The sequence below is a fragment of the Rhipicephalus microplus genome, chromosome 4 (genome assembly GCF_043290135.1).
Source record: "Rhipicephalus microplus isolate Deutch F79 chromosome 4, USDA_Rmic, whole genome shotgun sequence".
Classification (NCBI taxonomy): Eukaryota; Metazoa; Arthropoda; class Arachnida; order Ixodida; family Ixodidae; genus Rhipicephalus; species Rhipicephalus microplus.
In genome coordinates this window covers 198877117-198894803 of record NC_134703.1, presented here as the reverse complement: position 1 = coordinate 198894803, position 17687 = coordinate 198877117, and the positions used below count along the sequence as shown (strand labels likewise).

Genomic DNA, 17687 nt, shown 5'->3' with positions numbered 1-17687 from the left:
TGAATAGTAGTTCAAATTCGATTGCGACATCTTGAAGTCCGGTGCATACTCATTAAATCAAATGATAGGGTCTTTCAGAGCGCGAAATTCTAGACGAAATTCGACTTTTTGTGTAATGTGCACAATCGAGGCAGTCTAAGAAATATTCGTCGAATTTCCGCGATAGTACTTTATTTTGTTGCACCCCCCCACCCACCGCCTTTTTGTGTTCATGTCATTGACAATGCAAGTCTTTTGATGTTACATTTTTTTTTTTGACATTCGGAAATTTATCGGTAGTAAGCACCACGCATTGAATGCTTCAATTCTCGAACACGCAAGGCTGCTTGCTCAACACATTTTGTGCAATTGTGGCCCTTGAATAATATTGTCCTGATTATATTACGGTGCGGCTTATAGGGCGCATATTTGTGACTCCCGCTACTTATAAGTGGTCTATACAGTATCTGGTTTTATGTTTCACCTAATAAATGAATAAATTAAAAAACGAACCTGTATGCCCAAGTTATTGTGAAGACATAAGAGAACAATGCATGAAACAAGCGCATTTTGTAATTTATGCTCTCGTTCGGTTCTCGCGCCTTGCCATTTTGAGTCTTTGGATGCGTGTTACAAATGTGGGCAGTGCATTTGATGAGGCTTTGCTGTGACTTGGGAAATTTTCTATATTGCAGCGTCGAAACGAACACGGCTTTCATAACTCACCAGCAACGAACAAGGACCGGCGATGGGATCTACCCCCGCATAAGGAGTAACAGCCCATCGTCTGGCCGTGAGGTGAGCTTGCTATTGATGTGGTCACTGTTACAGGGTCCTACCTTCTTATGGATACAGCAAATCCTCATTGCAGAGAAGTCACTTTGTTCATACAGTCGATCCCAGATATACCGAAAATTAAAAATACAAAATATGTGTATTTAAGGCATAAATTGAATGATTTCAGGCCTCAGAAATTGTTAGAAAACCTAACAAAGCGATCCAATCACAGTACAATGAAAAAAAGGTGCGTAATGCAAGTTACCCCACTTCATTTCGCATAAAGGTAGTGCCTAAGCTTGTCTTGATTGTTGCATGCCGTCAAGCTCCAGTTATCCTGAATATCATTGAAGCTTTTCAAATAAGCGAATTTAGCTCCTTTGGCCACAACAACGTTGATTGATGCAGAACGCCAATGCAAGCTTTGTAGCGAAGCAAAAGGTTGGTTAGCGACAACAACGAATGCGTTGACACATTCATGACCGCACAGCTACAGTTGCGCGGCACCGGGAACAGCTGCCAATATTTCAGCATCAATTCATTCAGAAGCAGCTGCATCGTCATCTGCACCGACGAAGTCGCTCACGGTTCAAGATGGTGCTCGGAAATGCTAATAAGTCGCAGAATTCACTGAGGCACCGTACGCCTTCGTCAGCGGTCATGATGCACCCAAAGTCGTCACCTAGCCCGCAAGGAAAGTGTACGGCAGAGCTTTTTCGACATCACTCCAAGTGCCAGTCACAATTTTTATCTCTACAAGGGAGTCAATGTTCAGTTCAACTCCTGAATGAGAATTTATCAGGAATGAGGCGAGAAATACTGAAGTCCACTAGGCGCCAACGACAACACCTAGTTCCCACCGTCACTAATGGTTGAAATATTGGCAATATCGATATCACTTGTTGCTTTTTGGCAGCCGCTGCTTTTGGTAACTTTTGTCTCGCATTTTAACTACATCGTTTTGTCGTCGCCTGCATGAAAAAAAGGATCGGAACTTGTTAGAACGCGAGCGAAAATTTATTAATGATTGCTAAAATAAATCTACTTTTCGGGCTTCGACGCAACACAGAGTTTGATATAGCGAATGTCCCGCTGTGCGGGAGTTCGATACGCGCCTGCACCAGTCTCATGCTTTTGCATGGGAAATTCAAGGGGATTTCTCAACTGTTCAAGATAGTCAATAATTCGATATAACCTAGTTTAGTATATGTGGCATTGCCTGTATCATTGCTTTTATTGAAGATGTAACTCAATCACACTCGTTGAACTTTGTGAGCTGCAGATTTGACCTGTAAAGAGATTGAGTCATTAGAAAAGGCACTGAGGCGTCATTGTGATGTAAACCTTGCTTCTTTTTACTGTCACCTCAAGAATCTTTGAAATACAGTTCAGTCTCGTTAATTTGAACTCGAAGGGGCCCGAAAGTTTTTTCGAATTACAAGAAGTTCGAATTATTTGAAAGCTAAATGAACAGAGAGCTCACCATGCAGTAGCAATGTGCATTGAGCTAACACACGAGGGGGAAGTTTCAGAAGACTTACATTTATTCACAAATCACAAGACATCCGTCACTAATGGAAGTAATCGAGAATGCGCGTCTGCACATGTTTGCCTTGCGGTGAGTAAATCAATTTCACACACAGTTTGCAAAGCCTTTCTCCTTCGGCTTCCGCATTCTCCTGGCAAAAGAAGTTGCGCGTGGCAATGTTCAGCGTCGACACTTTCTAAAGACGACAACGACTGCGTCTCCGCAGCTACCCTCTGCGCCGCAGCCGCAGCGTGACCAGCACATGACGAGAAAGGAAGAGCATCTCCACGCAGAGAGAAACAAATCGGCATTTGAGAGAGAACCGATGCTTCACCGCAACCTATTTATTTATTTATTTATTCATTTTTTGCTCTCTTCGCACGCAGCGTTGAAAGGAGAAGGGTCTCTACATAAGCGGGGCACAGGCGCATCGCAGATCGGCATTTGAGAGAAAGCAAACATTCAGCCCCAGTCTTTTCCTTCCTTTTCTTCTTTTCCTTCATCGCGCGCAGTGTTGAGGTGTCGCAGGTGCCGCCGTGGGATTGGGCATGGCGCTGAGAGCATTTTTGGAGCGCGGTATGTTCGAATTAACCATCGCAAGTGCTTGCACGTTCAAATTACAGGGCGTTTTCGCCCATCAGAATACACATAGATCTGATGGGACTGCAGCGTGAGTTTGAAATAACCGGAAGTTTGAATTAAGCTTGCTCGAATAATGAGATTTGACTGTTTACATCAGGGGTCTCAAACACAATGCTCTCACTAAAGGCCCATGACTGTGTTTGTCCCTATTTTCTTTATTTATTTTCTTCATAAGTACTTTCATGACCTACATTCATGGTACTTGTTAAACTCAAGCAAGATCAACTCCCAGAAATACAAGTTGCCTGTGAAGTATTTATTAATGCCGTATTAACATTTAGGTCTTTAGCACCCTAAATTTGTGCTGCCTCAATGATTTCTCTAATCTAGCTAGTATCTGGTCGGTTCTGTGCAGTACCCTGGCCTTGTAAAATTGTGCTTCGAACTTGTATGTGCGACACTAATTAAAAGCGAGTGCTTGTTTTGGGTGCAGACTGGATGGGCAGTGCATGCTTTAATTTCTTTCAATGGACATTGCATTGGCTAAATGTGACTCATCTTCTCTTGGTGATCTCGTTGACAGTTCCAGCGTTCAGCGGGGCTTCGCAACCTGGGCAACACGTGCTACATGAACGCGACGCTCCAGTGTTTGGCCAACACCATTCCTCTAGCTCTGCACTTCCTGTCTGATCGCTACAAGAAGGACATCAACAGGTCAGTTTAAATGGCCGCGTGGATGCAGCCATCTCTTTGAGAAGGTCATATTCACACAGAGATTAACAGCTCGAAATTCGAATGCAATGCCAAAAAATGCTTTTCTTGACCTTACTTATGGGAGTTCAGCCATTAATCTTGAAAAATTTGTGACAGGCATCTTGGACCCATATCCACACTGCTGTGGAAGCCCTAATTTTTGTCTGGGACCAATATGAATCATTAAGTAGGGAAGACGGCTGTATTAACGAGTGCCCAAGGAAGAACAACATGGGAATAGTAACATAGTGAACACATAGTAACAAACATGGGAATAAATGTACAGTTAAACATGCTTATAACGAACCTCCATATAAGGAATTCCTCAATATAACGAAATTTTTTCATTCTCCGCTGTTGCTCCTTAAAAGCACATGTACCGTAATTACTCGAATCTAGCGCTCAACTTTTTTCCGGTTAAGTGAGTTCATAAATCGCATGCGCGTTAGAATCGAGTACGAAAAAAAAAATGAATACGGTCATTCTATTGCCATCGGCATTTCCAAAATGGCCGCCTACGTGCGTCGGCATGGCGCGTCGGCCATTTCTGCCTATGCGTTTCCCATGTGCGGCACTTCGTACGTGTGCTGAGGAGTTCGTCATCTTGTAGTGCATTAGCATCGACGGCATGGAAGGACCGACACCAAAAACTCGAGTGCACCATGATGCCGCTTTTAAAAAAAAAGTCATCGCGTGTGCAGAAACAGACGGAAATCGGGCCGCATCAGGGTCGTTCGGAGTTCCTGAAACGTGCGTGCGGGACTGGCGGAAACAAAAGCAGAAGATTGTCGACAGCAAAGCTTCACGCAAAGGCTTCAGTGGACCACAGCAGGGTCGGTTTCCGCAAATTGAAAAACTGCTCGGTGAGTATGTGCTTGAGCAGCGAGCGGCACAGCAGCCCGTGACGACAGAACTGCTCCAAGTGCGGACTATGCTCGGCCTTAGAAAAAGGTCTAACGCGGAGCCAGTTTAAAGCGAGCAGGTGCTGGCTAACTAACTTTATGAAGAGGAAAGGCTTTTCCCTCCGAAGGTGAACGGGCATATGCGAAAAGTTTTGCGAAGGAGTGCGATGAAAAGCTTCACAGTTTTCAGAGGTTCGTCCTAAACTTGCGGCACAACAACGGCTACCTGCTTGGGCAAATCGGGAATGCCGATCAGACGCCTCTTTACTTCGACATGCCTGGCACCACAATTTTTGAGAAGAAGGGGGCGAAGGAAGTTCGCCTGCTGACATGGGTCCACGGTAAAACTACAGTGACGGCAATGCTCTGTTACATGCCAGATGGGCACAAGCTTCTCCCGTACCTCATATTTAAACGAAGACGCTCCCAAAAGGAGTCGTTTTCCCGAGTAGTGTGATTGTGCGGGCCAACGAGAAAAATGGCTGCGAGCTGCAATCGATGTCTTACTTTTTTTTTTTCGTCGTGAAAACCGAGTGCACGTTACAATCTAGGGCGCGGTAGAATCGAGTAAACACGGTAATGCCTTCAGCATTTGTGTAAGTGGAGTAGTCGCACCAGTGATATTCCACTTGGTGTTGAGGCGGATGCACGATTAAGGCTTAGTATATGGAAGATGTGATACCTAAAGCTTAACGTTCTTATTAATGCCCGTGTTCCACATATACATTAGAAAATAAAAGAGGTGTGAGGGTCAGTTCATCTGGATCTACCCATTACCTGGTGTTGGAGAATTACACATGCATATTATTGTGCGGGTGCATAGCTTACTGCATAAATTGTGCCATAGAATCTAGAGCTTATGCCAACCCAAGTGTAATTGGCATTATTGCTTGCAAACCAACGTGAGATAAGAACTGTAAAAAAGAAGGAAAGGTAATTAGCATCCTGACAAGGCGAGAGCCTTTAGTTTGAAGCTGAGCTAGCTCCATCGCAGGAGTGCATAAATGCTTTTAACCTGCACAATAAGGGCTTTGAATGAGATGCACTTTAGGAACTTGGCTTGTCGTCCTTCCATACATCTCATGCGGCATGATCACGCTCAAAGTCAACTGGTCAATACCATAGAATTTCCTCAAATTAACTAGGGGGGATTCTGGGAGTGCGATTGTTCAGTGGCCACAGTAATGATGCATAGTACATGGATTCGGCAAGTCTTCATTCTAAACGTAAGAGCAAAAATATCAGTCGAGCAGCAATCGGCACTGTTGAAAGCCCTTGAGTCTGGCATCAAGAAAAAAAAAAGTGCTCGAAGATTTCGGCAGTGTGTTAGTGCCGCGGGCGACCAGGCACAGACGTTACGGGACGCTCTCTTTGACACCGACGTTATGCCTGACTGCAACACTTTTTGCATGTACGTCGGTGCCGATTGTGACGCGGTGACAACCGAAGAGTTGTCATATGCGGAAACTGTGCTTGCGGTGATGGGCGTGCATGACAACAATGATGAATGTGTCGACATCTTTGAGCCTAATGTTGGGGAACCCGACGTATCGATGCCCGCGCAAGCGCTGGATGCGGCAGACCTGCTGGGCCATTTTTTTGGTGCTTACGATGACGGTGAAGACGAACTCAAAATAGCTGCTGCAGCTGAAAAGGCAGTCATCCGCATGAAGAAGTGTCGGCAAAGTCAATAATATTAAAGACTGTTTTTCCTCAAAGTGATCTGCCAGCTGGTGTGCTGAATTTGGAGGAAATAAGGGGCATTGTTCTTTGCTATTTTGCTATTTTTTGCCTTCCAAAGGCCGTTTTTCTCTGCTCGGCGGGCTGCTGTGATATTCGTTGGTGTGTACATTCTTTCTTGCTGGGTAATTGATGGTAGAAATGGATATTGGCTATAACGAACTATTGGTTATGACGGAGTAATTACGACTTCCCCTTCAACTTTGTTATATTGAGGTTTGACTGTATATATTATCACCTAGAGTTGTGAGCCGGCAAGCCTTAGCGAGCCAAAAAGGGCAAAGAGAACGAAGAAATGTGTGCGTTAGTGCTTCGTTTGAAGATACATGCTCGTATCTTTCTGCCCCACTGTTCTTGTCTTCTCTCTACAGCTCTTGGTGCATGACAAACTGGTGGAGGGGCTGGGTAATCTACACACTGTACCCCTCCACATAGCAAGAACTCAAGCGTCTTACCGGTGGTCACTCCTGTGCACCGCGCCAGCAGAAGAATTCAAGGGCAATCCCTTGAGTTTGGACTGCTCGCAAACAACATGGCAGCTCCGACCAGCCCTACCGACACCAACCCAATCAGTACAAACGGCACAACGCCGCTTCATTGCACCTTACTCACACCGCGAATGCCAAATCCCTTTCATGGCACTGCACTTGAGGATGTCGAAGATTGGCTTGTTCATTACGAGTTCGTTGTCGTGCACAACCAGTGGGACGACGCAGACAAACTGTGGCACGTCTATTTCAGTCTTTTGGACAGCGCACGTGTATGGTATGAGAACCGGGCAGGTATTCTTACGTCATGGGAAGACTTCAAACGCCGACTTCTTGGGACATATGGCAGCCCTGACCGTCGGGAGAGAGCTGAGCGCGATCTGCAGTCCCGCCGCACACAACTGCCGAATGAAGGGGTTGCGATTTATGTCGAGGACATGACGCGTCTTTTCTACCGAGCTGACCCCGGCATGCCAGAAGAAAAGAAGCTATGATGCCTCATGCGCGTGGTGAAAGAGCATCTTTTCGGGGGGCTTGTGCGCAGTCCACCCAAGACTGTGTCAGAATTTCTCTCGGAAGCCGTCACGATCGAAAGCACTCAGGCACCGGGCCCCGTCGTGGGAACGGCACGTCAACGCTTCAACTACGGACTACTTGGGAGCTTTCGGTGGCCAAATGGATTTCTTCCGTGAGCTCATACATTCAGTGATCCGCGAAGAACTCCAGAAGCTGTCAGTGCCCTCGCAGCCCACTATCTCCTCGTTGTCCAGCGTTGTCCGAGATGAAGTTCAGCATGCCTTAGGAGAATCGCCTTTCATGCGAGATTATCAACCACCCAGTGACTTCCCGCGCATGTCGTATGCTGAAGCTTTGCAGCAACCTGTTACACATGCAATTCCGCATCCCACTGTGGCCCCAGCCATGCTACGAACTGTCCAAGCGGCGCCACATTACAGCGCACCTTGTCTGATCTCGCGGAAATAAAACGTCTGGCATGCGCCAGATCGACGTCCTCTCTGCTTCCACTGTGACAAAGCTGGGCATCTGTACCAACAGTGTTCCTACCAACAACTTGGACTACGCGGATTTTCGACGAACTCACCGCCATTCAGGTTCGGTCAGCGGCCCCCTGAAATTGAAGAATATGTGGCTCAGCAGTGCGGAACTTCGTCATCCTTGCACTAGTTGTCCCTGTCACCACGGCGATTTTCTCGTAAACGCCGTACCTATTTGAGCGTGGCGCAGGGTCGGTCAACCAGTCCACGCCGAGAAAACTAACCACAGCGACCTTCGGGGGTGAGGCCGCTCATACTGGACAAGCTCAAGGCCTCCTATTGGCGCTTCCGCAAACTGACGATTCCCCGGCGATGACACCAGCTGGTTCCGCAAAGATTTCATCAGACATTCCAGTGCTGCTTGACGGTCGCAAAGTTAGTGCTTTAGTTGACACGGGTGCAGATTTTTCTATAATAAGTGAAAAACAGGCTGCTCTCCTGAAGAAAGTGACGATGCCTTGGAACCTCAGGCCAATTCGTGCTGCTGGCGGACACATCGTCACGCCACTCGGCATTTGCACAGCACGAATACAGATTCGTGGTTCTACCTTCGTTGTCAGCTTGAGCGTTCTCCGTCAGTGTTCTCAAAACCTGATCATTGGCATGGACTTCTTGAGAGAGCACGGTGCTATCATCGATATTCGATAACGCCTCGTCACGTTCTCAACAAAAAGCGCCACACCAGAGCATAATCCCAGCCACGATCGAGTATGTCGTGTTATTGGCGATGCTGTGACTGCCACTGCGCTCAAGTGTTATGGTTCAAGTGGCATGTAACAAATCAGCACACGGTGAAATGGTGGCGGAGAGCAATCGATCCCCGCTCTTTTCCCAAGGTGTCTGTGTAGCACGAAGCCTAGTAGACCTCCAGGCTGGCCACTGCGAGGTACTTGTTACAAACTTCAACTACGAGTGCCGACACCTTTTCCCTGGTACTGTCATCGCCTATGCCTACCCAGTAGCCAATGTGACTGAGTGTTTTGCTTCCGAGGCAACCGATAATGCTGAAGCACCTCTCTAGGTTGTTGACATAAATCCAACGTTTTCTGACGAAAACAAACGAAGCGCTAACACACACACTTCTTCTTTGTTTTCTTTGCCCTTTTCGGCTTGCTAGTGCTTGCCGGTTCACAACTCCAGGTGGCAATATTCCCCCTCCCATTAGAGCATCTACTTGATGCTCATACACAAGGGGACAGCAGGGTCCATAAGGAAAAAAAAAAAAGAAAAAGCGATACTCGCAGCTTGTGTCTAACGCTACGTAAAAGGGTGCCGCGAATGTCAGAGTCGCAAGTCACCACCTGTAAAGCCTGCAGGCCTCCTACAACCCATCGACCCACCACGTACGCCGTTTCACCAAGTTGGAATGGACCTCCTTGGACCGTTTTCTTTGTCTCACTCCGGAAACAAGTGGATCATCGTCGCAACTGATTACTTGACGCGTTATGCTGAGACGAAGCCATTGCCACGTGGTACAGCATCTGAAGTCGCCCAGTTTTTCATGCACCACATTCTGCTTCGTCACGGCGCCCCGTCATTCATCATCACTGACCAAGGGACAGCCTTTACGGCAAAACTGTTGGACGACATCTACAAGCTCAGTTACACAAACCACCGTAAGACAACCGCATACCGCCCCCAAAGTAACGGCTTGACAGAAAGGCAAAAAAAAACGCTGGTGGACATGATTTCTATGTACATGTATGTGCAGCATTTAACGTGGGACGAGATCCTGCCGTACGTAACGTTTATGTACAACACCGCAACCTAGGAAACGACAAGGTTCGCACTCTTCCGCCTCGTTTACGGTTGAGACGTGCAAACCATGCTATACGCCATGATTCCTTGTGATATCGACCAGCACGAGCTACTAACTCCTGATGTCGAGGATTACATTCAGCGTGCAGAGGAAGCACGTCAATTAGCTCGCGTGCACATAAAATCGCAGCAATGTGAAGACGCCCGAAGGTACAATATCCACCATCGACAAGTCACCTATCAACCTGGCGACCAAGTGTGGGTTTCGACTCCTGTTAGACGGTGAGGTCTGACTGAGAAACTCCTGATCAAGTATTTCGGACCCTACAAAGTAATGCGGCGGTTGAACGAGGTCAACTATGAAGTTATTCTAGACGGAGGCTCGGCAACAAACCAGCGCCACTCACCTCGAACAGAGATTGTGCATTTCGTCCGCCTAGAACCTTACTTTACACGGTGATACTCACCTTATTGTGCCTGGGCAGCAAACATTTTTTTTTTTTTTACGTTGTCCGTTGGGTCTCGAACGAACTGTGTACTGTGTTAATGTTTTTGTTTTTCTTATGACCAACCTTAGACATTTTTTCTTGCACCTGCATATGTCCTGTGCATTAAGTATCGTTTCTCCTTTTTTTTTTCCTTATGGGCCCTGCTGTACCCTTGTGTATGAGCATCGAGTCGATGCTCTAATGGGAGGTGGAATAATGCCACCTAGAGTTGTGAGCTGGCAAGCCCTAGCAAGCCGAAAAAGGCAAAAAGAACGAAGAAGTGTGTGTGTTAGCGCTTCGTTTGAAGATACACGCTCGTGTCTTTCTGCCCCACTGTTCCTGTCTTGTCTCTACAGCTCTTGGTGCGTGACATATATATATATATATATATATATATATATATAGATATATATATATATATATATATATATATATATATATATATATATATATATATATATATATATTGCTATGTAGTGCCACAGATGAACATAATAGGAAAAAGCACGATGTTTTGTGCGAGCTTGTGCAGACTGGGCTCCATATTGTATGTCTGCAGGTTTATCTAAAGGAAAGGTAATTTTCAGACGCCTTCTCCCCGTAACATTTTGGTGGAGAGCGCGGGTCTTCCCACAGTCAACATCCATGACGATTCAATGCAGAAGACGTTTTTTGGCTGCCTCTGCGGTGCCGGATCAAGACAAGAACGATGATTCTTCGGAGACTACCCCAACTGTGCTTCGTCCAACTACGCAGCAACCAAGAGCACCGCATCCAGCCGCTACTAACCGCACCGTCCTGACCCAATCGCGTGACCCAGGCATCTTTTCGGGCAGTGACAGTACTGACGTGGAGGAATGGCTTCAGCTGTACGAACGGGTGAGCGCTCTGTACAACTGGGATCCGACGCTTATGTTGGCAAATATTATTTTCTACCTTGATGGCACAGCTAAAGTTTGGTTTTCCAACCACGAAGAAGATATCACGAGTTAGGACATTTGTAAGCAGAAACTCATCGATCTCTTCGGCAAGCCCATCGGGCGTCGTCGTGCTGCGCAGAAAGAACTAGCGTGCCGACTCCAGTCCTGTAAAGAGTCATACGTTACATACATACAACATGTGCTCGCCCTCTGCTGGAAGGTTGACAAGATGCCGGAATCTGAAAAGTTCGCGCACATTGTCAAAGGAATCGCCGATGACGCCTTCACTCTCCTCATGTTTCAAAACTCATCGACAGCGTACGATGTTATTAATGAATGCCGACGCTTCGAAGAAGCGAAAAGTCGTCGTATCACTCCACACTTTTCGCGTCTTCCCAACATGGCTGCAACAACTACCTGCGAGGGTGCCCGTTTGCCACCAGCCCCTGCTGCTTCCGACAATATCATGCGCATCGTGTGCCACGAAATCGAAGCAATATCTCCACTGTCTGACCAAGTCCGGGCCCCCAACGAATCTTCCGCCACGATTTTTTTTATCAAGAGTGTTGTGCACCAGGAACTGGCCAACGCCGGTCTTCAGACGCTATTCCCCATTACCGACCTGACTACCAACTGCCCAGTACACCAAATATGTCCCGCGGACCGCACAACCGCCCAAGTTACTGGAACTCCTCAGAATGGTGAACTTCCGATGACAGGCCAACCTGCTTCAACTGTGGACGAGTCGGCCATATTTCACGTCATTGCTGCACTTCCTGGAATTGGCAGCCATGGTCCCATTATGCCAACACCCGACGCCCACCTGCTGTTTCTCGGATACTGATCCACATGGAACAAGCCGATGCTTCGCCATTCAGGACCGCCCAACCAAACCGCTCTCCGTCGCCCTCTGGATGCATGTCCTGCTCAACTAACCAACGTCGCTCTCCCTCACCCTCCTACCGCCAGTTCTCGGAAAACTGACGGGCACAGCTCTAAGAGGTGAGCCTGCTTCGACGACCCGATCCGAAATTCCTCTACACATGATACTCGGGCACATCAATTTGAATAAAGTAAATGTTGACGGTACTTCTGTGGCAGCACTCATTGACACCAGCACTCGCATATCAGTCATGAACTCCAGCCTTTGTGCTCAACTCAAGAAAGTGCTCACTCCTACTTTGATTACTGTTGTCCAAGTAGACGATGGTGCAACACCAGCGGTCACTGGGATGTGTGCCGCCCGCGTCACTGTTGCTGGACGTCATACCACTGTTGTGTTTTACGTACTCGACCACTGCCCACATGACATCATTTTGGGACTCGATTTTCTGTCGGAGCATTCCGCCCTAATTGGCTGTTCTGCTGGTGTTGTTCAGCTCGCCCTACCACATGCCGTTGACCCTCCTGATCCTGCACCGCCAAAGCTTTGCTTTGCCGGCTTTGTTCGCCTATCTTGTCGAGCTGTGACGTATATCGACGTGTCTTCTGATCCACCTGTGGCTGACGGCGATTATGTCGCGTCACCTAATCCTACTGTCCTGTGTTCGCTCGATGTTGCGTTCCCCCATACCATCATCACAATGAAGGACAACGTGGCATGTCCCCCTATTGTGAACTTTGGACTTTGGACTGCCATGAGGAATATTCCTTGCAACCCTTGCCCCGGCCGGTGACTACCACATCTCAGCCTTAACAGAGAATACACAGTCATCTGCCAGTATTCAGTCAAGCTGTACACTAGGCTGCATAACTAAAATGATTGCCTCTGATCGCCCGGTCGAACATGTGTCTGCGCTTCGGGGCCTTCTTGGGTCGTATTGTTACGGAAAAGAAGAGATGCCGTAACGACGAGGCTGGGGATTAGATATATTCCAAACCAGCGGTAATGGCGTGCCCGGTTCACCAGCAATCGAGCGGAGACAACCCTTCGTCTTCCTCGTCAGGCACACACGCGCGTCGCCCCCTAGAATATCAGTATACATGCATATAGCATAACCCCCGGCGGCGCAAGCGCCGTCTCGGCGCATTTAGATGTCAACGTCACTAGGAGAGTTGTAGGGCTTCAAGCGCGCAACATGTACAATATCGGTAGCCTGTTGGGCACATGAAGGCAATGGGGTGGCAGGACCAATTTCATATGTTACAGGCGTAACCACACGGAGGACACGGTATGGGCCTGTGTAGCGAGTAAGCAGTTTTTCTGACAAGCCAACTTGACGGGTCGGAGACCAGAGCAGTACCAAAGAACCGGGTGGAAAGTGTACGTCGCGGTGTCGTTGGTCATACAAGCGCCGTTGCTTCTCTTGAGAGGTCAGAAGGCGAGTACGGGTGATTTCGCGTGCGTGAGCGGCCCGAGTGATAGCGTCCATGACATATTCACTGGTCGGTACTCCAGGAGACGGTATGACGGTGTCTAGAGGCAATGTTGGTTCTCGGCCAAACAGCAGAAAAAATGGAGAGTAACCGGCAGTGTCATGGCGCGAAGAATTGTAGGCAAATGTGACGTACGGCAACGCGAGATCCCAGTCGGTGTGGTTGGTAGAAACATACTTAGCGAGCATGTCTGTAAGAGTTCGATTTAGGCGCTCCGTGAGTCCATTGGTTTGCGGGTGGTATGACGTAGTCAGCTTGTGTCTCGTTTTACAGGACTGCAAGATGTCGGCTATGACCTTCGACAAAAAGGTGCGGCCACGATCTGTAAGCAGCTGCCGTGGGGCTCCGTGTTGCAAAATCACGTCCTTGAGGAGGAAGTTGGCGACATCTGTGGCGCAGCTTATTGGGAGAGCTCGTGTGATGGCATAACGCGTGGCGTAGTCGGTGGCCACGGCTATCCACTTGTTACCCGAGGAAGACAAGGGAAAAGGGCCAAGTAGGTCCAAGCCAACGCGGAGGAACGGTTCTGACGGAATATCGAGTGGTTGAAGGCGTCCGGCGGGAAGTGTCGATGGCGTTTTGCGGCGCTGACATTTCTCACAAGCCGCAACGTACCTTCTGACTGAGCGTGCAAGCCCTGGCCAGTAGAAGCGTCGGCGTATTCGGTCGTAAGTGCGTGACACACCAAGGCGACCAGCAGTCGGAAGGTCATGAAGTTCATGTAGAACTTCCGAGCGAAGCTGTTTTGGAATGACAAGCAGCAGAGCCGGTCCATCCGGCTCAAAACTTTGGCGGTATAATACACCATCGTGGAGCACGAACGAGCGATAGGACTGACTGGAAGATGGTGATTCGAGGCTCTCAATGATAGCACGCAAGGACGCATCATAGCGCTGCTCGTCACCGATGCATGTAACTTGCGAAAGGGAAAAGACGCAAGGCTCGGTGTCGGTGTCATGCATAGTGCTCGACTCAGCGACCGGGTAGCGCGACAGGCAGTCTGCGTCCTGATGTAGGCGTCCGGACTTGTACGTCACCGTAAATGTGTACTCTTGGAGTCGCAGAGCCCAGCGCCCGAGCCGGCCAGTAGGATCCTTCAGTGACGTAAGCCAACATAGCGCATGATGGTCAGTTATCACAGTGAAATTAGTGCCATATAAATATGGGCGGAACTTTGAGACTGCCCAAACAAGAGCAAGACATTCACGCTCCGTAATAGAATAGTTGCGCTCAGCAGCTGTGAGGAGGCGGCTAGCGTAGGCGACAACTCGGTCGTGTCCCCGTTGGCGCTGGGCTAACACGGCTCCGATTTCGTGACCACTAGCATCGGTTCGAACTTCCGTCGGAGCGAATGGGTCAAAGTGAGCCAATATGGGTGGAGTCGTCAGTAGCGTGATTAGATGAGAAAAAGCAGCAGCTTGGTCGGTACCCCACGTAAATGTGACGTCTTTCTTTAGAAGGTCTGTGAGGGGTCGAGCGATGGTTGCGAAATCTTTCACAAACCTTCTAAAATAGGAGCAAAGTCCTACAAAACTCCAGACGTCTTTGGCTGACTGGGGTACAGGAAAACTGGTGACTGCACGAATTTTCTCGGGGTCCGGCTGCACACCAGAGGCGTTGACAAGGTGGCTTAACACTGTAATTTGCCGGCGTCCGAAGCGGCACTTCGACGAGTTCAATTGGAGGCCTGCAGTGCGGAATATGTCGAGAATAGCTGACAAACGCTGAAGGTGGGTCTCAAATGTTGGGGAATATACAACGACATCGTCAAGATAACAAAGACATGTTGACCATTTGAACCCTTGTAGCAGAGAGTCCATCATGCGCTCAAACGTTGCTGGGGCGTTGCATAGCCCAAATGGCATAACCTTGAACTGATATAGGCCGTCTGGAGTTACAAATGCAGTCTTCTCTTGGTCTTTTTCGTCGACAGCAATCTGCCAGTATCCGGAACGTAGGTCTATTGTTGAAAAGTATCGGGCGCCGTGGAGACAATCGAGAGCGTCATCGATGCGGGGTAAAGGGTAAACGTCCTTTTTCGTGATTCTATTCAGATGACGGTAATCCATGCAGAAGCGCCAGGTGCCATCTTTCTTTTTAACGAGCACAACGGGGGATGCCCATGGGCTCGAAGAGGGTTCAATAATTCCTTTGGCTAACATCTTGGTGACTTCTTGTTGAATTATTTTACGCTCGGTGGCAGACACCCGGTATGGTCGCCGATGAATGGGATGAGAATCACCTGTGTTAATGCGGTGCTTGACGAGTGAAGTCTGGCCGAGTGGACTGTGGTCGACGTCGAATATGTCGCGGTATGAAGCCAGGAGGCGGCATAGCGCGGTTGACTTCTCAGGTTTGAGGTCCGGGGCGATCATGGAGCGTAAGGTCGCATCGAGGCACGTGACATCCTGCGAGTGATGTGGGTGCTCGGGACATGCGTCTGCCGTAAAACAGGTGACGTGGTCGTCAATTAAGGGCCTTAGTGTGGCGACCGAAATTCTTTGGGGTAGCACTTGTTTTATGAAACCAAAATTGATAACAGGTAAATATGTTCGGTTAGAGGCCATGCTTACGACAGAGTGTGGGACAGTAATGTCACGCGCCAGGAGAACATCAGTAATCGGCGTCACGATATAATCACCGTCAAGCACGGGAGAGGGTGTTGCCAATTCGATGAATGTGAGAGCTTTAGGTGGTATCCGGAAGAAGTCAGTGGTGCACAAGCTGTTCGGGGGTTCAGGGTCAGAATCCGGGGGAAGAGGAAGTTCTAGGCAGAGAGTACCGGCGGCACAATCGATGAGGGCAGAATGCGTCGATAGGAAGTCCATGCCGAAGATTAGGTCGTGGGGGCAATTTTCAAGGACCGTAAATAAAACAGGAACATGGCGGCCGGCAATACTAACACGAGCGGTACACATTCCAGTGATGGCCACAGTTCCACCATCAGCGACACGGAGGGCTTTAGTTGCTGCAGGCGTGAGGACTTTTTTGAGCAGGCGACACAGATGAGCACTCATTATAGACACTTGAGCTCCGGTATCGACTAACGCCGTCAAGGAAATACCGTCGACATACACCTCAATCAAGTTTGTATCAGTGGGGAGCGTCAATGGAGGATTTGGATCATTCGCAAGCGATGCAGCACTACCTCCCGGAGCTGCATGATCTAGTTTTCCGTCCGAGAGGATCCACAGTTGACCGGCGACGGATAGCGGCGTGGTTGGGGCGATGGGGAACGGCGACGTTGAGGTGGCGGCGAACGAGCAGTGGAGCGGCTGTTGGGGATGTTGGAAGAAAGGTACACACGACTGGGCGAATACCGACGGGAGTCCTCGTATGGTCGATTAGAGGAAAATTGACTCCAGTTTGAGGGCGTCCAAGTGCTGCGGCAGTAGCGGGAGATATGGCCGACTCGGTGGCAGCGGAAGCAGATCGGCTTGTCGTCTGCAGTTCTCCATTCCGCCGGATTGCGGGATCGCGGAATAAAATGTAAGTCATGGCGTGGTGCATTTGTTGTCATTGGTCTGGAGACGGGTCGGGACACAGAGCAGGCCACAGGAAAACCAAGCTTTGCAATTTCCTGCCTCACGACGGCTTGAATAACGGAGACCGGCGGAGGCGTTTCTGCGGCGCCATGATCGAGCGGATGTGGAGGAAATGGTGCCGGACTTGACGCCTCAAGCTCCCGTCGAACTATTCGTGTCACGCTGTCCTGCATGGGTGGTGTGGCACCAAGATCGGTGCAAGTGGATGTAACAGCCGTGTTTGGAAGCCGCGTAAATTGAGGCAGAACACGGCGGCTTTTGGCCTGTTCGAAGCGACGGCATTCCTTGATAGTCGTATCTACGGTCGTGACGTTATTGTAGACGAGCAAATTGAAGGCGTCGTCCGCGATGCCCTTAAGTATGTGGCCCACCTTGTCACTCTCTGTCATTTGCTCGTCGACTTTTCGGCACAACGCGAGCACATCCTGTATGTACGAGACATACGACTCTGTTGACGACTGCACACGAGTGGCGAGTTCTTTTCGCGCTTCCATTTGGCGACCGGACGGGTCCCCAAAGATGTCGCGTAGTCGCTCCTTGAAGGTATCCCAGCTGGTGAGCTCGGTCTCATGGGCGTCAAACCAGACCCGTGGGGTGCCGTCCAAGTAAAATATTACGTTGGCGAGCATCATGGTAGGGTCCCATCGGTGTGTGTGGCTAACACGCTCGTACATACGGGGCCAGTAGTCGACGTCGAGCCCAGGTTGTGCGGAGAATGTACCTGGATCACGGGGGGTGGGCATCGTCAGGTATGTAGTGGCTGGAGCTACAGATGGAGACGCTGAGAGGCTGTTGT

At 49.0% G+C, this 17687-nt stretch overlaps 1 protein-coding gene across 1 annotated transcript in view; it reads left to right on the top strand.

Moving 5' to 3' along the window:
• LOC119172991 (ubiquitin carboxyl-terminal hydrolase 8) overlaps positions 1–17687 on the top strand; it is a 246966-nt gene that overhangs the window by 154495 nt on the left and 74784 nt on the right. The window contains exons 15-16 of the mRNA XM_075893916.1: positions 675–777; positions 3450–3580. Of these exons, the coding sequence (XP_075750031.1) occupies positions 675–777; positions 3450–3580 (234 nt within the window). The remainder of the gene's footprint in view (positions 1–674; positions 778–3449; positions 3581–17687) is intronic.